At 34.7% G+C, this 23,222-nt stretch overlaps 1 protein-coding gene across 1 annotated transcript; it reads right to left on the bottom strand.

Annotated features, from left to right (window-relative positions):
* Nucleotides 1–2,920: 2,920 nt before the first annotated feature.
* LOC138307791 (5'-nucleotidase domain-containing protein 3-like) lies at nucleotides 2,921–21,587 on the bottom strand. The gene is made up of 16 exons (XM_069248677.1): nucleotides 21,397–21,587; nucleotides 19,281–19,456; nucleotides 18,561–18,635; nucleotides 17,582–17,637; nucleotides 15,931–16,021; nucleotides 15,199–15,267; nucleotides 14,694–14,750; nucleotides 14,524–14,584; nucleotides 13,341–13,443; nucleotides 12,574–12,675; nucleotides 12,094–12,178; nucleotides 11,377–11,463; nucleotides 7,619–7,672; nucleotides 6,886–6,972; nucleotides 4,610–4,674; nucleotides 2,921–4,292 (listed from the first exon to the last, which is right to left on the bottom strand). The coding sequence occupies exons 1-16, from the start codon at nucleotides 21,560–21,562 to the stop codon at nucleotides 4,079–4,081; spliced, it is 1,548 nt and encodes a 515-aa protein (XP_069104778.1). The 5' UTR covers nucleotides 21,563–21,587; the 3' UTR covers nucleotides 2,921–4,078.
* Nucleotides 21,588–23,222: the final 1,635 nt, after the last annotated feature.

Genomic DNA, 23,222 nt, shown 5'->3' with positions numbered 1-23,222 from the left:
AACCATCTATAATACATGTATCAAATTATTCCGAGGATGAACATTTCTTTGTTATAACTTAAAATAAGATGATCGAGATTTTCTTTTTTGTGGGTTTAGAGACGATGAGATTATCTCATAATCTGTCTGTGGCTATTCTATTTAGTCAGGAATGGACATTCATTTAGATAAAAGAAACCTAGTAAATTCAATTCAATCATTAATAAATGATCAAACCTCACTCTTATCATAAGGTTATCACATCCTAAAAACTTAAAAATAAAATACAAGAGAACAGATAATTAGGCTGAGGTAGACTTTCACAGACACTCGTGTACTTAAGGTTGAGAATGTGGACAAGGTCTCCATATTATGGTTTAAATATCACAATGGTTTTTGATTTTGGTAAAATACATGAACACATTTTCTACATATGAACATTCGCATAGGGTTTTGATAAAATCAAGGAAATGGATAAAACTGTACCACAGGGACATGTAATATAGAAAGAGGGAGAATATGCAATGTACATGTATAGTATGTATATATATATACAAAGCAGATCCCTCTTTCTATGTTACAAGTCCCTGTGGATAATACCATATGAACATATGAAATTAAGAAGAAAATAAAAGAGCATAATTTATATCTATCAAGTATTTCCACTGAGTTTTTAAAACATCATGATTGATAACCGAGAGATTAAGGTTGTCGGTCAATTTTCATACTTTGTGTTTAATATAATTTCTCACTTTTGCATTGGTTTTCCTTGCTAAATGGTTCACTCGGCAGAAAAAAATCACCGGTCTTGTATGACAACTAGTGAATATAGGATATAAAATGTATAATATCTGGTAAACACTGTAATATCTATGAATTGAAGAGGGTGAGGAAGTTGATATGTTCTGAGACAAAAACAACACCCTTGTGTATATGGCAAATGGATTACAAATAGTTCTGATAACGGCCCAACAGCCGATACTCCCTGAATAAAAAGTATTTCATGGCCAGACGTGTGTGCTCCAAATGGAATCGGTCTTGTTGGGTGTCATGGGAACTCTTCAAATTTAGAATGTAACATTGGACCTATCACTGTTAGTAACTCATTTAAATTTCTATTGTTGATTTCCACCATGTAAGATTACAGTAAGTTAGTAACATCATTTACTCTCAGAATTTAAGATTTACTTATATACATATCTACAGTCTCACTTTACCTCCCACCTCCCTCCTCTCTCATTTATGGCAATGATATATGGCTGATAATTTGACCAGACAAAGCTAAAATGAAACTTGTATTTCCCTCTTCTCTACAAAACTTCTACAATACGCACGATACATTTTGACGAAGTAAATCAGATAATGTCTTTGGTTCATTCATACAAACAATAAGTATAGCAAGGCTTTACTGAACAAAAAACCATTTGACCATTCATTCATCTACATCAGAAAACGAAAACAAGATTATCACTATCACATTATAATGGCTTTTTTACATGTTTCGCAACATGAAGATAATGTTTATAAAACAAACAATGACTGCTTTACCGGTAAAACTACATTATGTCAGCCAAAGTTCTATGAACTGCGGTACTAGCTGCATATACCATCAATACTTTACATAGCACAGTTAACACATATAAAATCTATATTTAATTCACTGTTTTTATATATATATATGTAAAGTAGACAACACATAGAGGTTCCCAAACGAGTGACAGCTGTTTATATAACTCTTGTGAGTTAATTTTCAAATTTTGATAATCTAAGCCAACTTTTTTTTTCAAAATTTGAAAATTGAATAATGAGAGTTATTGGGTTTTTTTAAAGACTGACACGCTTCATAACAGTCACTCGCTGGAGAGCCTGTTTATCCCATAACTTACTCTTCTATTTTGATACTGATATCAGGATATAAAGAGGTTTGAGTTGACTAATGATCATGAGAGACACTAAGAGCATTTACACACTGGGGTGTTGGTGCATAATTCAACTGCCATGGAGTTTAACACATGATGTGTCTACTGTGAAACATGCATAGTTAATATAGGATAAAATAAAATAAAATCATAGTTGTCATATTATTAAAAAAAAAAAACTAAAATAGCTTTTTCTCTGTAAAATTAACATGTCATGAAGACAGGTTACATGATCTACCGTAAATAAAACTAAAAGAAGTTTTGACTAAAAGAAATGGTTTGATGAAAATAAAAACAAATTGAATAAGCTTGAAGTTTATGCATATTATTGCTTGAGGAAAATATAAAACGGGAGTTAAACAAATATGAGGTAATGATTAAATGACAAAAATACAATACAGGTAAATAGTTTTAAAGATATAGTGAACACTATGACCTTGTTTTAGTATGGTAAGTAAAACCATCCTATGATTGTGATGTCATATGTTTGTCGAACTGTGACATCACAATCACAGAAATATGGGACAAATACAGTACATGAAGTAAATGTCATTTTTTTAAATTCTGTATTCTACAGCATTTAGAAACAATTTGGTGCTATCATCACAGGTTTTATCTCAAACTCTTTAATCAGAGACCACACAAGTTTACATAGACTAGAGTCCGTTTACTATAACCATATACAATGTATTATATATATCGAACAATATTAAAGAAATGTTAGATATATACATGTAAAATCATAACGCTTCACTATGGAACACGCTGGGTTCATCAATATAAGGAGTATTCTTATACGACACTAATAACAGAAATGGTACAATATCCTCTTAATATAAAGTTCACTTTGTCAGACAAAATATGTGATATTAAACAGAAAGTGATAGTAAGTGGCTCCCACAGTACAATTAAAAAATGTGATAAAAATAACTTGTAGGATAAATTCTGGCAGTGAAAGTGTTGAATAATTTCAGATGAAGTATTAAAACTGAAGTCAGTTATCTTATTTTTTACTATACTATAAAATTATATTCACCCCTGAAAGTTGTAATGAATTGTTCAAGCCTAATTTGTACTGGGAGAATTCAAATGTGTCTTTAGTGTGTGAATGAGTTAAACTTGAAAATATATTTATGAATTTCATTTCCCCCATTCAATTTCTCTGTTTTGAATTTTCTTATTTCATTTCCCCCATTCTATTTCTCTGTTTTGAATTTTCTTGCAAAGTGTAGCAAAAATCAAGATCTCAGAAATGTTTTTATTTTTCATTTTTTTTATTATGGTGAACTGCTCTATTTACTTCATAGTGATATTTAAAACTTCTGCTCTATCATAACGTTTTTTGAAATGCATATTAATTGCTACTTGGAATACTATAATAACAAAGAGCAAGATAAAATAGCTCCAAAATACAATAAACTTTTTACATTTTAAAGTAATACTATCCAGACTGACCTAGCAATTTCTGAACACTTCTAGGCAAACATAAACCCTATTTAGTACATCACATGATAATTACTAGGAATGCGATTGGATAATAGCCATGGTCTGTTTTGCGACAGTTCCCTGTCCTTCTTGACTACCGGAGACTATACCTGACTACGGTAACTATACCAAAGTATAGTCCCCCTGGAATGAGCATGCGACCAAATATATGACGTCATAATTAATGTCATGTGATGTACTAATTCTATTATGGCCCTTTCCCTCCGGAACAGTTCTCCTATAGTGTTGTCTGGCGAGGTATAGGAGAACAGTTCCCTCTGGAAAGGGCCATAATACATTGCATCTGTAATCAAAAATTCCTTTTTACATTGCAACTTTCCATTTAATTATTTGTAAACAAAGACTTAATATTTACTGATTAGAGACTGAGCACTGTGGGAAATATATAGAAAAGGGCTAAGTTATCGTCAGGGAATTTTTCACAGGGAAGAATTTTGTATGATTTTTGCGTGTAAACATAGGCTAAATAGCTATAGGGGCTTAACTATTGGTAGACAGGATATTTTAAGGATTAGAAATATCTGTGGATTCAATGATTATTTGGCCTATTTGCGGACAGGGCACCATACAAAGTAAATCCCTCAGAATCCCTTCTCAAATCTAACTTTTCAAGTTAACTATTAGATGAAGGCCTAATAGATCATTCATGATTGTCTCCCTTTCTTGGAGCTCTCTCAGCCTGCTATGCTGCTGTATGTTGGAGATTCGTGTGGCAGAGCCATCCTGCGTGGATAGAATGTATGATCTACAGGGTATTCTAGAAGGTTCACAACGTTTGACATGTAGATATCTGCAAAGCGTGCCAGCCTCCTTGAGAAGTATGTTGGGTTGTGGTATGTCCGGAAGATACTGCCAAACCGAGGATTGAACAGACTCTTTGTGAAGTCTCTGTAAATAATCAGCAGTGTTTAAGTCTTTATTAAGCTCAGATTTATACTGGAAAACAAAATATCTTAATGTTTTGTAATACAATGTACAATAGTAACCGCTTAAAGGCTTTTAATTTTCATACAATTTCATTCAATAATGAATTAGGAAATATGCATGATCAATAGATTATCCAGTCATTAGTCAAAAACATATCACATCATCACCTCTAATTCTAAACAGACATCTATTCAAAATTGAGTTTGCCCTAAAAATTGACTAAATTTACTAAAATATTAAAGTATGTCTATAGAGAATATAGATAGAACACACTGTACCTTATCTCATCTCTTTCCTGAAGCCACTCATGTAAGATTTCTTTACTTTCTGGACATTGGTCGACCTGAGCGACAGAAGAAAAAATAATAATAGAGGATAAATGTAGTGGTCATCCAACAGTAATGAACCTCTATTTGTCCCCTAATTAACCTACTCCAGACATTGTTATTCCTAACGTCTCCCTTGACACTGCCTCACGGTTGGCCTGGAGTTGAGCTCTATTAAATTTTGTGTACTTACCTTGTACTTCAATTTTCAAAATATCTTACCTGTGTTTTCTATATTAGACTGTGCTATTAATTGAAACATATCTAACCTCAACCTTGATACTCCAGGGTTTACTTTCACTGTCGTGATATCTGCCCCTGGACTATCTCATAGTAGGTAAAGCAATGCCCAACTTCAAAGCCAGTCAACCACAGTGTATCATTATTCGATTATTTTGATGTACATCAAATAAAATCTTCGCAAACATGTGATTGGTCAGTTTTTCTCTACTACTACGGCATTCAACTTGGATATTTTTTCAATAGGTGAAAATTGTCTACATAAAATATTGAATATTTAAAATCATTAAATAAATCAAATAAAAGCAATGAAGTGAATATAAGATGATATCTCTGAGTTTTTGCTGTTTCTGTCATAAATGGGAATGGATTTTCAAACACCGGAAGTAACGTTAGTCGCAATAAATGGTAAGAGGGGACTTGTCCGGACAGAAATTCCGGAATTCTAAAAAAATCGCGTACAGATTTTCTTAAAACACAAAATTTGGAGAAAATCATAAAAACAAAGAGACATAACCAGATATGCTATTACAAAAACATATGAACTATTGTAGAATGCTTTTTTGTGGCATGATTTTTAAAAAATAGTCAAATATGACCCATCTTAGCCATGGATGAAATGAGGGTTGTTAGTTACAAACTTTAAGCTTTCAAAATTGTGAAAATTTGATCGAGGACCCCATGTTTTTATATAAAATTTGAAAAATATATTACCTTGGGCATATCATATACAAATATTGTGAAATTGACATGGGTTTTAATTTCCTTTTTTGCCTATTCATTGATTTTTTGGGGGGCCAAAATATGGCAAAACATGATAATTACGTTTAGAAACGGTCCTCTGAAATAACGAAAATAGTAAGCATATGTAACAAAATGCCCATGGGCCTTAACGGTCATCTGACTATTGGTACAATACGAAATAGTCGTTTAAAGATTTTAGCCTATTAACCCCTATTAATGAAGATCAAGGTCTTTTTTTAAAATAAATATGCTAGCCCTTCATCCCAGCATGTCACAGGCCGAATATCAGGTCTCTAGGCCTCTTAATAATATTATTCACAAAAAGTTATTTTAAAGTGAATAGTCGGGCAAAGAAAACCAGTCTAAATGCGTTCATTGGCCTTCCAAAAGTTCTCACATATTAATACGACGGCCAAGTTCTGCTTACGTTTCCCAGTTCTGACCATTAAAGTAAAGGAAAGTTGAAAGCATTGAAAGCGAGGCTGCGTGTAAATGTAACCACGGACATAATCAGCCGGGAGGACGTATTAGGATTCCTATACTTTAAATTAATTTCTTCGTACGCAGACAGATTTTGGCGAGAGATTTTATTTTTCCATTTCATAAGAAATTATACTGAATACATTCACACCATTTTTACCGACTTTAGCCATCCTTACCCGACTGTTCACTTTAAGGTTTTAGCCTATTTGACCCCTGTGACCTTGGATGAAGGTCAAGGTCATTCATTTGAAAAAATTTGGTAGCCCTTCATTCTAGCATACTACAGGCCAAATACCAGTCCCCTGAGCCTTTCGGTTATTGAGAAATCGTTTGAATGAAAAGTTTACGCATGGCAGACGGCGCATGGCGGACGGCGCACGACGACGGACGGTGCATGATGACAATAGGTCATCCTGACCCTTCGGGTCAAATGACCTAAAAATACAATAGTTTTGATTATTGTTCTATCGTTAGAAATTAAGGACAAAAATTCAATAGGATTGAGATTACATTTACCCTTATATTACAGAAAACATGTTTTTATGAATCTTTCTTTTTTTGGCAAGCAAATTTGTACGGATGGTATATTTCAAGCTCAAATATCTCAAAACGTAGTTCAAGAACACCCATTTTTCAATACAGATTTGAAATCTGCATGAAAAATGCAAGAAAATAAGACCTGTTAGAAAAAAATGACCTGGGTTTTAGCAAAAGCATGGAGCTACCTTAGAGAAAAAAGATGGAATTTTAACCACATTTACCTGTATTTCTTCAATTAGATTCTGCAGTTCACACAGCCATCTCACTGCCACCTGGAAATCTTCGGAGTTTGATTTTCCTATTTCAGTCTGAAGCAATAAAAGAAGTAATCAAGCTTGATATAAATATCAAAACATTTTTTTTTAAAGTTTAATTTGGATACTTATAGTGTAATCTATGACAACAACCAAGAGCCTAATACATAATTTAGTAACAGCCATCTTTCTAAATGCTTATTTACTTGATATGGAATTTGGGATCGTTTCATTACAAGACAAGTTTAGGTAGCTACATTTATCTGCACATTAGGAACTTATACAAGTGAAGTTGGAGAATTTTGGTACTTACAAATAAAGTAATATTTTTCCAAACCAGCTTTTCACAATCTAGGACCAGACAAATATGTTTACCCTCCAGTAATAGGCAATGGCCAATACTGGTCAACTTTAACTAGCATGTACATTTTAGCAATTCTTAAAACCTTTACTTCTAGTGACACAGCGCTTTACTGGTAGATCAATTACTGAACCAAGCAACTACCTTATGGTCCAATCTATATATCCACTACGGTAACTAGATTGTACATTGTAGAGTTTCTTTAAAGCATTCCTTCTAGTGAAACAGCGCTTGACCGGTAGATCAATTACTGAACCAAGCAATTGTCCCAAGGTGCAATATCCACCACTGTAACTACTGTAGTGTGCTATTGTGAATCCATTTGAAACTTATAATTACCTCCAGTTCTGGTATGATGGCCCCTGTCCTCCATCCATGCTTCACTGAAGGATCCTTCAAAATACATCAAACATTCATGTCACAAACATGTGTTTAATTATTCTCTTACTGTGACAGTAGCATAGTGGTATCATCAAAACAGTTTTATAAATAACTTATCATTGCAAGCTGCATAACTCCATATAGCTTTAAGATGAAAAAAATGATTAAAGAAAAAAAAAAACAAGAAGAGATCCCAGAGGGATCAACCAAAGAATGATCTATGTTCTGACAACAGAAAGAGGGATCTTTTCCCTGCTTTTCAAAAACTTTTACTACATACTATAAATCCAAGAAAAAAAACCTATTTGATAGAAAGGATCTTTTCAGTACTCCCTTCACAAAAAAATGAGATATGTAGCAGTAACAAACTTCAATTATCAAAATTCAAGATGGCTACCTGTCGATCATCTTGCTTGACCGATCTGTCCCAAAATGCAATATGCACAACTGGGTCCTAGGGGAACCTACATATGAAATTTGAGAAAGATCCCTTCAGTGCTTTCTGAGAAATAGCGGTAACAAACTTTAACTATCAAAATCCAAGATGGCTACCTGGCGGCCATCTTGTTGACCGATCAGTCCCAAAATGCAATATGCACAACTGGGGTCCTAGGGGAACCTACATATGAAATTTGAGAAAGATCCCTTTAGTGCTTTTTGAGAAATAGCGATAACAAACTTTAACTATCAAAATCCAAGATGGCTACCTGGCGGCCATCTTGTTGACTGATCAGTCCCAAAATGCAATATGCACTACTAGGGTCCTAGGGGAACCTACATATGAAATTTGAGAACAATCCCTTCAATACTTTCTGAGAAATAGCCGTAACAAACTTTAACTATCAAAATCCAAGATGGCTGCTTGTCGGCCATCTTGTTGACCGATCAGTCCCAAAATATATATGCAGAACTAGGGTCCCTAGAGGAACCTACATATGAAATTTGAGAACAATCCCTTCAATACTTTCTGAGAAATAGCGGTAACAAACTTTAACTATCAAAATCCAAGATGGCGGCCTGGTCGGCCATCTTGTTGACCGATCAGTCCCAAAATGCAATATGCACAACTAGGGTCCTACGGGAACCTACATATGAAATTTGAGAAAGATCCCTTCAATACTTTATGAGAAATAGCGGTAACAAACTTTAACTATCAAAATCCAAGATGGCTGCCTGGTGGCCATCTTGTTGACCGATCAGTCCCAAAATACAATATGCACAACTAGGGTCCCTAGGGGAACCTACATATGAAATTTGAGAAAGATCCCTTCAGTGCTTTCTGAGAAATAGCGGTAACAAACTTTAACTATCAAAATCCAAGATGGCTACCTGGCGGCCATCTTGTTGACCGATCAGTCCCAAAATGCAATATGCACTACTAGGGTCCCTAGGGGAACCTTCATATGAAATTTGAGAAAGATCCCTTCAGTAACTTTCTGAGATTTAGCCGTAACAAACTTTAACTATCAAAATCCAAGATGGCGGCCAGTCGGCCATCTTGTTGACCGATCAGTCCCAAAATGCAATATGCACAACTAGGGCCCTAGGGGAACCTACATATGAAATTTGAGAAAGATCCCTTCAGTGCTTTCTGAGAAATAGCGGTAACAAACTTTAACTATCAAAATCCAAGATGGCTACCTGGCGGCCATCTTGTTGACCGATCAGTCCCAAAATGCAATATGCACTTCTAGGGTCCTAGGGGAACCTACATATGAAATTTGAGAAAGATCCCTTCAGTACTTTCTGAGAATTAGCCGTAACAAACTTTAACTATCAAAATCCAAGATGGCGGCTGGTCGGCCATCTTGTTGACCGATCAGTCCCAAAATGCAATATGCACAACTAAGGTTCTAGGGGAACCTACATATGAAATTTGAGAAAGATCCCTTCAGTACTTTATGAGAAATAGCGGTAACAAACTTTAACTATCAAAATCCAAGATGGCTGCCTGGCGGCCATCTTGTTGACCGATCAGTCCCAAAATACAATATGCACAACTAGGGTCCTAGGGGAACCTACATATGAAATTTGAGAAAGATCCCTTCAGTACTTTTAGAGAAATAGCGGTAACAAGAATTGTTAACGGACGGACGGACGGACGGACGGAAGGACGGACGGACGGACGGAAGGACGGACGGACGACGGACCACGGACGAAAGGCGATTTGAATAGCCCACCATCTGATGATGGTGGGCAAAAAAAAAAAAAGAAGAAAAAACCCATTGTATCACATTCTACTCAATAAGTGTTCCTATAAGTGTCCTTCCCTTTTAGGCTTTAATTTCACTTACTTTGAATTAAATACAGACTGAAAATATTAACAAGAGGCCCATGGGCCTTAACAGTCACCTGATCAGTTTGAATATATAAACACCGTATACTGCACCTTGAAGTTGGTCAGTGATTTTATAAATTTGAGTTTTTAGTCTATAAAGAGTATTTGCTTAAATCAAACCTGTGAGCTAGCTTAGAAGAAGTATTTTTGGACATTTTAGACCTTTTCATCTATAAACTGTATTTGAGTCTATCTTTTGCAGAATTTTAGATTTTTGAAGTTTTAGCCTATTTGATCTTTTTGGCCCCACCCCTCTGCCCTCAGGGGTTCAGGCAGGACCAATATGGATATAATGTTAAAATGCTATCTCAGGCTAATAATTCTAACCAAGTTTGACTCATTTCCTATAAAAATTGAGCAAAAAATTCTCATAAATGTGTTTTCCCTATATAAACTATAGTAAACTTGACCCCCTCCCCAGGGGGAAACGAGACCCAAGGGTCATACTCATATAATTCACAATTTTTTAAAGGACCTTATGTCTTAATTTCTATCTATGAAAAGTATTTGATTCTACCACATCTGTTAGTAGAGAAGAAGATTTTTGAAATTTTAGTCAATTTTACCCATTGATTCTACCATTTTCAGAATTTCAGAAGAAGATTATTGAAGTTTTAGCCTATTGACCCCTTTTGACCTTGCCCCTAAGGCCCCTGGGGGTCAGTCATAGAAAATTTATTAATAGGATTTAATGGCCATCTCATACTGGTAATTCTGACAACATTTGAGTCATTTCCTATTATAAATGACCAAACAATGCTCAATAAAAATGAAATTTTAGTCAATTTTACCCCTTTTGGCCCCTCCCACAGCCCCCTGGAAGGAGGGGACCATATGATTCACAATTTTGATTGGCCTCATGCCTTAGAAGGTTTGTGCAAAATTTCATTGAAAAAGCTTCATCAGTTTTGGAGAATAAGTCGAAAATGTAAATTGTTTACGGACACATAACAGACGACGCACGTCGGACAAAAGGCGATTAGAAAAGGTCACTTGAGACTTCGTCCAAGGTGTCCTAAAAACTGCGTTTGTTTCCTCACCGATATCTTTTGCAAATTGATTTACGTCTATACTTTATGAAATAATTTTATGAAAGGCCAATCCAAATTTGTTTCTATTAAGTGCTCCCTTAAAATTATATGCGCCTTGCGCGTATTGGGTCGATATGGTAATACACACTACTACAAGGTAATGGTAATAACAAAGGCTAAATATGGAGTCTGCACTTTTATAATTATTACTGGAACATTAAAGTATTAAATTAGTATCATTTCTTTGATAAGCCTTTAGCAAAAGAACCAAATGTATTGGGAAGTGAAATTTTCTAAGCATCTTTGGCATATTTCTAAATATTGTTGATATAAAAATTGATACGTACGGCTAGATCACTGTAAACATGGTCCCCGAAATATAGCACCTTAGCTCCATGCCAGTCTGTCATCTGACGGAAAAAGTTAAAGTTACCCTGAAATGAAAAACAAAGTACTGTATAAGAACTGAAGGAGATGTCATTCAAATTTATGATATCAATTATAGAGTTAAGGTTAATCTAGAATTAGAAAAAAAAAACCATAATATAAAATAAAACAATTTAAAATAAAACACAAAATAATGGAAATTATATAGAGTACATTAATTTTATAACTCAATAGTTAGTCCGAAAATTTTGCATGTTTTATAAGCTATATAATTCATTATGTTAGAAGGAATTTGTGAACAGATCTTTGGTAAATCCTAAAACTTACTTAGACTGAATTATAATGCAGTTTTCTAGAATTTATTCTACATAACTTTATAAAATCTAAGTTTTCTGATTGCCACATTATTCATAATCATTCAAGCCAAAGCTTCAAGGTAATTCCAAAATGAAGGAAGCATAAACTTCGAATTCTAAAAAACAAGTATTTCTCATGCTGAGACTCACATAACTGTTTCTATTATTTCTCTACACAATGTATTTTGTAAAGTGACTAAAATAATTTGAAAGTTAAAAATAGCATTACATTTTTAATTATAATACATCTACATAATCAAATTTGCCTGTACTCTACAACATGAATCAAACAAATGAAATATTTTTTAATTAAGTGCTCACCTCTTGATAAACTTGGTCTTTACTTAAACGAGAAACTCTGTCCCAGTATTCCAGCTTCTTACAAGGATCATAAATTCTGAATGGTCTGAAAAATAATGTACAACACTTATCATCAGTCAAACATGTTTTTCTTTCCGATTTTTTTTCTTTCAAATATTGATATTGAAATCCATCAAGCAACCCCAGGTAATACTGTATATATACAGTCATTTATTTTCGTGGGGACAAGATTAAAACTTTTGCACTTTCATGTGACATTGCTATAAACCAAAACATTTGATGTGCGAAATATAGAGAAATGGTTGACCCATACAGCTAGAGCAATCCTAAAAGCAAAATTAGGAAAATATAAAACCGCTTAAATTCAATTTCTCGTTTTTACATGCCCAGGTAAACAACTGACTATACAGTACAAATTACGTAAAAATTATATCTATTAGTTGGAACTGCAATATTGATGATAAGGGTATAGGTTTTTACCTTGATGACTCGTTAAAAAACTTAGGTTTCCTAGCATTACAGATAATGACTTCAAACAGATCCATCCAATCATTTCCAATCAGGTACTTCATCCCAGCATTTCTGTAATCAAGTATCAAAAATATTTAATCAGTCCATCGCACCATGAAAAACATCCAGCTTTTCAGCCCACTTGATGAAATGTAACTGTTATTCATCAAGAAACATTGAATGTTCTCTATCTATAAGTAGCTATTAACTCACAAAATGGATACACTTTTCTTTTGAGGCAGATTTAAAGAAATTAGTTTCACAAGTTCATACTGTTTGTAACGTAGTAAGAGGGATTGGGGAACTCTTTCTCTACATACTGTATTGATGACCAAATGAAGCACAAACTCATCTTTTTTATGTTCTAAATCTTTATCTTACCTCTCCAATCATATTACAAGAATTACAATCAAGGGCTATAACTCTTATACCTCAAAACTAAATTATATCACTTAAACTGTTACATGTATACTAATCTTGCAACACCCATACAACCAATATACACATCTTATATCAATTCTTATCATACTTTCATTCTTTTTTTCGACTCTTAATCAGACATCCACAAAACAACAAAAATACAAGTAAAGGTCACAAAAAGGCCAAACACACCATTTTTTGTTGGAGGAATATTTACATGTCAAGAAACAATCCAGATTTTTCCCTAAAAAACGTTTTACAAAGACTTACAAGGCTTTTATTTTTTTTCCTCTCCAGATCACTGTTTTTGTACTTACACAAAGGGAAAGCCACTGTTTGTGATAAGGAATAGTTTCTTGTTGGAGTCGATTAGACGGTGCAAAACCTGGCCAATCTCTGGTGCCTTTTCTAGGTACTTAGCTGTAAAGAATAATCATACATCCCTGGTAATAGTAACAGACGGAATATGTATAATGACCAGACTGGGAACAAGTAGACTTCTCAGTCATAACCTCAGATCTAATAGGTGTAAGATTACATAAGAAAATCAAACATTTTCTTCAATGAAAAGCCTAGTGATGGGGTAAAGACCTAAGTGCCCAGGAAATTGAAGAGCTATTGAAATATAGCACTATTTTAAGAAATTGAATAAACATTCTCAAAATGGCCGATGCTCTACCGAGTCTAGTGATCAATAAACGTTAGTTGCATCTGAGGTGTTCTGAGTGAAATGAGTGTAGGACAAAAGCGCCTCTCCTCTTCTCTATAAGTATGGAGGTAATTTTTTTCTGAAAGGGCTTTAGTCCATACCTCGTCCTAAACATTAATTTCTAATTTACTTTCACAAGCTGGTTCTTTATTCTTTCAAAAAGCAGGATATTGCAGTTAAATACTTTAGTGCTTTTTGTTTTTTATAGATTGCTGATTCTAACAAACCAAAGGATTTCAATGTAACAAAAAATTGGACTATAGTACAGCATACTCTTTTTGGCAAGAACAAATACAATATTGACTTACCACAAGTGTAAAAGATATACATATCGCCCAGATCAATGTATTATTATTATAGTAAATGATATGTACTATGCATTTGAAACAAAACATCAAACCATTCAAGCACATCCAGTAACTTTAATAGATATTTTTTAACAACTTTTTTGGCATACGATTTCAATCCAGCATCAACTTTTAAAAGGCATAGGGGAAGCAACTTGTAATGAAAGGCAAAGAGTTAGGGGAGGGGGCTGTATATTGTCCCAAAATTAAAAGTTTACTCTCCCTCTTTAGAATGTTATCCACCATGTGACTGCTCTTGCCCAATACAGGGGTTTTGAGATCCCACAACGACGTGGGTTAAGTACAATTTACTGTCGATTAGTGGGACTAATCGACGGTAAATTGTACTTTACCCACGTCGTTTTAGGATCTTGAAACCCCCGTATTGTTAAGGGTTATTTTTGCCTGTGAAAAATATTAATCAATACAATTAAAGAAACTCACCTAAATCTTTCATTATTTGTGTGTGTAGAACTCCTGACTTGTGTACTCCTTGAACAGCTGACTGCAATAACAAAGTCATCACATTAATGGAATCAAAAACAAGAGAATGTCGGCACCATAGCGATATAAAGCACTCTCACTGTTAAGTTATATCAATGACAAAAACTTACCCTAACATCATAAAAGACATACTCGGGATCATAGGGAATTTCCTTTTGCATGAAAAACTGAAACAAAACACAAATGGGACAATTGGTAACAGTAATTTATGACATATTCAACTTGTTCTGTCAATACATTATGTATACATCGTACAGATATTGATATGTTTCTAATTCAACAGTTTATGTATGTTTGTTCCCACTTAAAATTGCAATGAAGATGAAAATGTCATGAAACTGCTGATGTCAGTTGCGAGATTACAAATGACCAAACCAAGGATATATATGAGAAAAATAGGTCAGTGTTTCTTTACGCCAATAAACATGGTGTGAGATGCCTCTCGAGTTACCTCCCCCTGATTACTCTTATACATCCTTGAGCCAAATCGATAATAATAATTAACTGATAAAAATCTTCTTTTTTTCATATTAAAGAAGTCATAAAGAACAAGGTATGGACTCATTTAAGTGAATTGTTCAGTTTGACTCAGACAAAATACATTTGTAAACTGACCTCTGTAACACCTGCTAGTAGGGTCATTTCAGGGACAGCAAACAGGTCGACAAGCTGATGCATGGGGCCCTGAAACACAAAGTTACACCTAACAGCTACTTGAAGGACTAAAACTATTTTTCAACACAAAGTTACACCTAACAGCTACTTGAAGTATTAAAACAAGTTTTCAACACAAAGTTACACCTAACAGCAACTTGAAGGATTAAAACTATTTTAACAAAATCAGAATATTTTCAAAGAATAGAAATCTCTTGGACATCAATCTCCCTGCCTCAATATATCAAAGCTAGATGATACTGGACAAGAAGGACATGTAAAGTAACACTGATATGCTTTGAACTTCTCTTTCATCTTTTCATTGTGATGCCATGAAATATTGTCTGTATTGAATATTATAGATTGATAAAAATTAAAAAAAAGAGAGAAATGCTTGCCTCTTGCAATAAAGTGAAGTGACATTTTAAAGTATTTCTTTTTATTTCATAACTTTGAAGTAGATCAAATTTTATTCTAACTTAGACTCATAAGGATTTGTCTAGTTATGGCATTTTTGTTTTTATAGATCACTTACTTCTTACAAACTTTGTAACAAATTATTCTAGCATGCTACAACCCCAATGACATGCCAATTCTAATGATTGAGACAACATTCAAAAAGAAATTGAAGACATTACATGTACTGTATGCCCTCACAACAGGTTACAGCTGTATAATGTACAAAAGACTTACAGTTCCATAGAAAGTGTTCATGTCCTTTAGACCAACATGTGTTCCATGGTAGTACGCCTTTACTTCACTGTCCGGAACCTGCTGTAATCCTCTGGAATATGATGTAACAAAGAAAAAAAACCTGAATGTACATGTATAATTAATTAAATTGGAAAATTAAAGAAAAACCAGCAATCATGTTATTAACAATTATCATTACTGTGCTGAAAAATATAAAGATACTTTAATAAAATTATCTACACTGTACCTGATTATATGAACCTGAAAAACATTTAAATGAACGCTGTTAGTATTAACAGCTTTTCAGGTTAAATCATATAAAGTTATGCTATACACATTCAATTCATGCAATGATTTTCATTCAAAAACGATGTCTTTTTGTGTTAACTATACAGTATATTTATGTAGTCTACCTTCTAATGAAAGCTTATGGTTTTTTCGAGTGAAAGTACCGACATTCGGAATGTGTCCGTTATATGGAAATTTTACCGACTTAAGGACTAAATTTAGTGTCCGCTGTCCACTTTATAAATGACATTTACATAGTGATTTTTGTTGGGGATTCCTAGCAATGTCCGTTATGGACAGGTGTCCGCTATTCCGTCTTTGCATAATACAGAGTTAGCTCCCTTGCAAGTAGGTATCGATTGTTACGTCATTATTTTGTGAACGCAACTCACGTTGTTTTCTCTGAAACGTATGACATTAGGCTCGCAAATACATGTCGTCACAATCAATACCTACCCGCAAGTGCAGATAACTCTGTAATATGCAAATTCGGAATATAGAGGTCTCCGCTATTACAGTTTGACTGTAACTGAAAATCAACTTTCATTCACATGCAATTTAATTTTTCAATCCAAGTCAATTTGCCAAAGTTTATCTTGGTTAATTAATGTCTTCATCACATACTGATGTCCAATTAATTTTTTTAAATCTGCAAAACTTAATATTCGCAGACTTGTTTTGAAATGGAAATTGCAAAATTTAGTAGCCACAAAAGAAAGCTGGTTTACATTATAGGGTACTCTATTTCAATAACTTCATTAAATTATATTGAGGTGTTTTCATGAATATCAGCATGTCACATAATAACTTGATTCAAGAATCAAAGTTACGATAATTCTTAATTTACAAGCTTCAGTTGAATATTCTGACTAATGTCATTTTCTGGATTGCACCTCATTTCACTCCTTTTTCCTCTTTTTTTTTCTTCATTTAACAGCTATGTTACATGAAGACATTTTATCAAGGAACTTTTTACCATAAGCTGTCTGCGACTTAAAGCACTAGTCTGATGCCCATGACCAGTAATTTTATGGCCGGACTATATATAGCTAGTGATAATTGTAATGAACTAGACCGATTGGACTAGTGGCTTCCCGCCCAATTAAAATTGTTTTAAAATACTATTTCTGCAGTGGTCAATTGCATTTTCAACACATTTTGATTGCATTTAATCAGACTGTACTTTAGGGAAAAAAACGTAAACTAATGATGACCGAAGTGCTGAAGCAAAACGGTTGTATATTTATTTTGAAATAGTGATTAAGTAGCCGGACTAGTAAAATTTTGAGGTTTACTAGTCCAAAGGACAAGCAGTGAAAAAAGTTAACGTCACAGACTGCATAAGATTTGAAAACCTGTTTACCTGAACACGGTACCAAGTTGTATGTTGTGGAAAGAATCCAGCTTCATCATTAGGCCCTGTGACAATAAAATCATTAGTTGTAAAATGTTTATCACGACAATAAACAACTCATAATACTCAATAATCACACAATTAAACATCAAACCTGTCAAACACTTTCTGTAATTTAAAACCATGCAATTTATATGGTATATATCACTTTAAACTGCTTCATTAAACTACATATATATACTGATGACTACAGAATGTATTTAAATATATATGTTTGCTTTATCACCGGTATATTGCAATATCTTATCTTATTGAAGACTTCCATAACTGTGAGTTTTTATCATTTTCAAATATTTTTTTTTGTGTCAAAAGGGCCTGGGAGTTAACTGCAAAAACATTAAGATCAAAAAGATTTTAAAGCTGTTGCCATATAACACACTACACCATTAAGCACCATGGCCATATATGAGTATAGAAGGCAGACAGAGGTCCTGGGTTTTAACCAAATGCAGGCAGTGATTTCTCATTGATTTTAAATAACACACTTTGCTACATAAGTGATCATGTGCTACCTAAGATGACAGGTCGAGCATGGTATGCCTGCACAAAGATCTCTTTATTTCCAATACCATTGTCTCAACTAGGGATCAAGCCAAGAGCCTCGAACTTTCAGTATACAGTACATGCCTGCACAAAGATCTCTTTATTTCCAATAACATTGCCTGCACTAGGGATCAAGCCAAGAGCCTCAAACTTTCAGTATACAGTACATGTATAGCCTCTAACAGTACATGTATAGCCTCTAAACCAATAACATTAGATGCTCATTATTGAGAAACTTCTGGTTAGACAGGACATAATGATCAATTAAGTGTCTCCATGCTATAACCTCATAGATTGATGCTTACCTAAAGGTTAAAGTAATATAGCCAAACTGTATAATGTGACTATTACATTGTAACAGTCTGATTTATACAGTTAAACTCACCCTCTGTATATCATAATGTAGTCCGCGTATGGAGAAGTCCTTCACATATTTTATATCCATGATGGAATCAGGATACTGAAAAAAATACAAAAGAACTTGTCCAAAAAACATGTCAAGATTTTTCCCCCTAATATGTTCTATATTTTATTCATGGTTACCAGTATGCAGATGTCATTTTTTTTCTTTATTAAAGTATAAATGAAATAAAATCTACTATTATTACCTACTACTGTGGTATACAGTTAATTTTTCCTAAGGAAAATTTACGAATTATCCAACAACAGTATAAATTCTAAAGATGTGTGTCACAGTTTAAGGTAAAACTAATGTATGGAGTACAAAAAGCCTGTTAGCATTACCTTTCTATTCATGATGAAATTTGAGACAATACATAATACTTGTCTCCTTTACTAGTAAACCAGTCAAACATTTTTAACTTGTCTTCATTTAATGATTGAAAACTTTTTCATCATGGTTGTGTTACCAGTATATGTAAATCTATCTATACAGACATAAATGTACAGTATAAACGTTTACCTTTTCTAAACCAAATTTCAAAGGGACCAGATTAGGGACCTGTATATTTGGCTGGTAAAGACAGGTTTTAATAAATTAAGACAATGCCACATTGATCTATGCCAGTATGAACAGCAGGGATCTGAATTAGACAAGATTCGGACTTGAAAGGCTGTACATTACTATATGTAAATTGAAACTTACCCTATATTTGGTGACAAGGTTCTCGCGTCCCAGATCGTAGATAAGTTGATGGAGAGCTGGAGTGTAGGAGGCTAATGTGTAGTCATAGTCAAACCCATACACATCAATACTGTCCAGTCCAGTCTCATTGTTGGCAAAAATTGCTTTGGGATTTACTGTTCTAGTTCCAGAGACATCTGAGAGAAAAAAACAAGTAATGACTTTGCAAAGATGACATGATCACCTGGCCCTCCAGCTTTAAACAAAGCCCAGTAATGACCCTAAGAAGCAACTGAGTTTTAGGCAGAGATTTATAGTGGATACATCAACTTGTTTTTGTTCATCTTAAAAGACAAACACTTTTACTGGCAATGCTTAGAAAATGTTTCACATTATGTTTAATATTTTGGCATCCTTGATGCTCTAGGGGTTACTATCACTGATGTTATATCTACCCATGGAATATAAATTGTCATAGTAAAACTGAAGGCAGCATATATATATATATATATATGTAAAAGTACCAGTTTTCGTCACACCTGCGAGGAATTTCCCACACGTGTACGAACACACCGTCACTGTGTAAGGTCAACCCAGGTTCGGGGGCCAAAGGTTCTGTCCAGATTTAATTTGTTAGCTTTACCAAAAAGGATACCATTGAATGACAGAAAGACTAAAGGCAATGCAAATGTGTATGCCACATATATTTATTAGACATAAATGTAACTGTGGTTATGCAGATATATAATAATGATACAATGCCTACCTACACCGCTTAGCCCCTATTCTCCAAACGACACACCTATAACAGCCCCATCTACCTATAAATAGATGTGATTAATGACCTTCTCAGCTTCATCCCCCTACTCCCTACACACGGCTACTACACATACGAGTTATCAATGAACCCCTAACCACCACTACATGGGGTATACACTACACTGGGAGAAAGGGAGGGGGTCATAAATACTCACCTAACTAAAATATACAGGTCCACACGGGAGACCTAAGGGACACAGCCAAATGGAGACTTTTGGGAGGGGAGGTGAAGTCACAGCTAAATGGAAGCCTTAGACTCGACTAGAACTGGCTGGAGCAGGCCTTTTTATACCCCTACCCAGGGAAACCCAACTCCTACGCAAAAAGGTACATACAATTATCCAATCACCAAGGGTTTTACTCCCTAACTTTGGTTAACCCTAAATTGAGATGCCCGTATGAGGGACAGCTTCCTGTACAGGTATCTATACTGTAAATACATGTATATATCTCTAATTCTAAAATATGGATATATTCTAATATATAAAATCTAATTCTTTTACACTTACATGTATTCAAAAGACACAGGTAATATTACTCCAACAATGTTAGAGGTATAATACGACGAGACAAATTTGATCATTACCTGGTCGGTATTGCCAATCAGAAGTTTCTAAATACCCACGTCTAATATTATTGGATTAAGGTAATTTCAGCTGAATTTGGTCCTTTGATGTTCATCAAATAAATCAAATAACAGTACACTGTGGTTGACTGTTTGGTTTTGAAGTTGGGCGTCACACTCTCTGTCATCCTCAAAAGAAGGCTCTGTAGGGCTGTGATTTTTGCCTCAATTTTTACCATGAGATACTGTAGTCGAGGGGTAATCCAATAGATGTCTATATTGGGAAACTTCAGATTGTCAATATCGACACGACATAATTAATAATCAAAATCAAAAGTGTCTCGTCGTGCTGTATCTCTAATATTGTTGGAGTAATCATAGGTACCTGGCTCATTTAAAAAAAATTACATGTTGTAATACATTTCATATATGATGTATTACAACATCTCATTAAAAAACGAGGCAGGTACCTGTAGTCTGTAGTCTAGGCACAGGTACCCGGCTCGTTTTTAATATGACATGTTCTGGTACCTGGCTCGTTTTTGTTTTTGTTTTTTTTTTTTTTTTAAATAACATGTTCTAGTACATATATTATGTACTAGAGCATGTCTTTAAAAAGCCGAAGATGAGAATATTATACATAAGTCCTCCGACTAATAAATATCACACTCTATATTCTTTCGTGGTGTTCAACTGTTCAAGTTCATCTGTTTAGTTTGAATAGACTAGTTGGTTACATAAAAACTCTGTTACCGTGAGCCTTTTCTTTTTCCAATTGGTATTTATGTAGCCACTCATCCCGTTTGTTTTCAGATACTTTTACGGAACAGCTTCTCGCATGTGCTTTCTGTAACGTTTGTCGCGCTAAAGCGACCCGTTTTACACATGGAAAACATCGTCTGACTTTGTTGACATTCATCTTTCATGTTTTTCGGTCGGCAAAAGGGGAGGCTACTCTAGCGAACTTCCGGTGACAATGGTAGCGGACCACAGTAGATTTGTATAATTTATGAAAATAAGGCATACACAGAAAATAACATAAATATGGTATTTCACTATTTTGAGATGTTAATGTTGAGTATCGAGGACGCATCAAGTCCAACCTTGACCACAACGTTGTGGAATAATAGAACTGGTAGAAAAGAATGGATATCCCAAAACATGACATGGCCCGAGGTTGTTGGGATGATTGGTTTGGCCACATGAGTTTGACGTTCTGTCAAATATATATAGTATAAAATATATATATAAAAAATACCCCTATATACTATATAAAATATATTATAGACTTAACATCCTATTAACAGCTAAAGGTCATTTCAAAACGAAAAACCCTTATGCAATGTGTGTGAATGGTAGCTTGGGGAATTGCTCTATTTATAGTGCCGTCTCACTGGAACATGCCGTCGATGACATGTACCGAACAACACATTCCACCCAGTCACACTTATAACTGATGTAACATCCAAACCTATCGATGATACCGAACAACTCATGCCACCCAGTCAAATTATACTGATGTAACATATCGATGATACGCGAACAACTCATGCCACCAGTCAAATATCGATGTATAAACCGAACAACTCATGCCACCCAGTCAAATTTACCTTCGTAACATCAAACCTATCGATGAACTCGAACAACTCATGCCACCCATCAAATTATACTGATGTAACATCAAACCTATCGATGATACCGAACAACTCATGCCACCCAGTCACATTATACTGATGTAACATCAAACCTATCGATGATACCGAACAACACATCCCACCCAGTCACATTATAATGATGTAACATCAAACCTATCGATGATACCGAACAACTCATGCCACCCAGTCACATTATACTGATGTAACATCAAACCTATCGATGATACCGAACAACACATCCCACCCAGTCACATTATACTGATGTAACATCAAACCTATCGATGACAGCGAACAACCATCCACCCAGTCACATTATACTGATGTAACATCAAACCTATCGATGACAGCGAACAACACATCCCACCCAGTCACATTATACTGATGTAACATCAAACCTATCGATGACAGCGAACAACACATCCCACCCAGTCACATTATACTGATGTAACATCAAACCTATCGATGACAGCGAACAACACATCCCACCCAGTCACATTATACTGATGTAACATCAAACCTATCGATGACAGCGAACAACACATCCCACCCAGTCACATTATACTGATGTAACATCAAACCTATCGATGACAGCGAACAACACATCCACCAGTCACATTATGATGTAACATCAAACCTATCGATGACCGAACAACACATCCCACCCACACATCTGAAACATCAAACCTATCGATGACAGCGAACAACACATACCCAGTCACATTATACTGATGTAACATCAAACCTATCGATGACAGCGAACAACACATCCCACCCAGTCACATTATACTGATGTAACATCAAACCTATCGATGATACCGAACAACACATCCCACCCAGTCACATTATACTGATGTAACATCAAACCTATCGATGACACCGAACAACACATCCCACCCAGTCACATTATACTGATGTAACATCAAA

Source organism: Argopecten irradians, chromosome 14 (genome assembly GCF_041381155.1).
Source record: "Argopecten irradians isolate NY chromosome 14, Ai_NY, whole genome shotgun sequence".
NCBI lineage: Eukaryota > Metazoa > Mollusca > Bivalvia > Pectinida > Pectinidae > Argopecten > Argopecten irradians.
This window is presented reverse-complemented; position numbering and strand designations above follow the sequence as displayed.

Bases quoted from the DNA above. Each gene is read 5' to 3' on its own strand.
- LOC138307791 (XM_069248677.1), bottom strand. From the start codon at position 21,562: ATGAATGTCAACAAAGTCAGACGATGTTTTCCATGTGTAAAACGGGTC. The intron at 14,751-15,198 runs GTCAGTTTACAA...GTTTTGTTTCAG, and splicing joins TACTAGCAGGTGTTACAGAG to TTTTTCATGCAAAAGGAAAT. The intron at 12,179-12,573 runs GTAAAAACCTAT...ATTATTTTTCAG, and splicing joins TTTTTTAACGAGTCATCAAG to ACCATTCAGAATTTATGATC.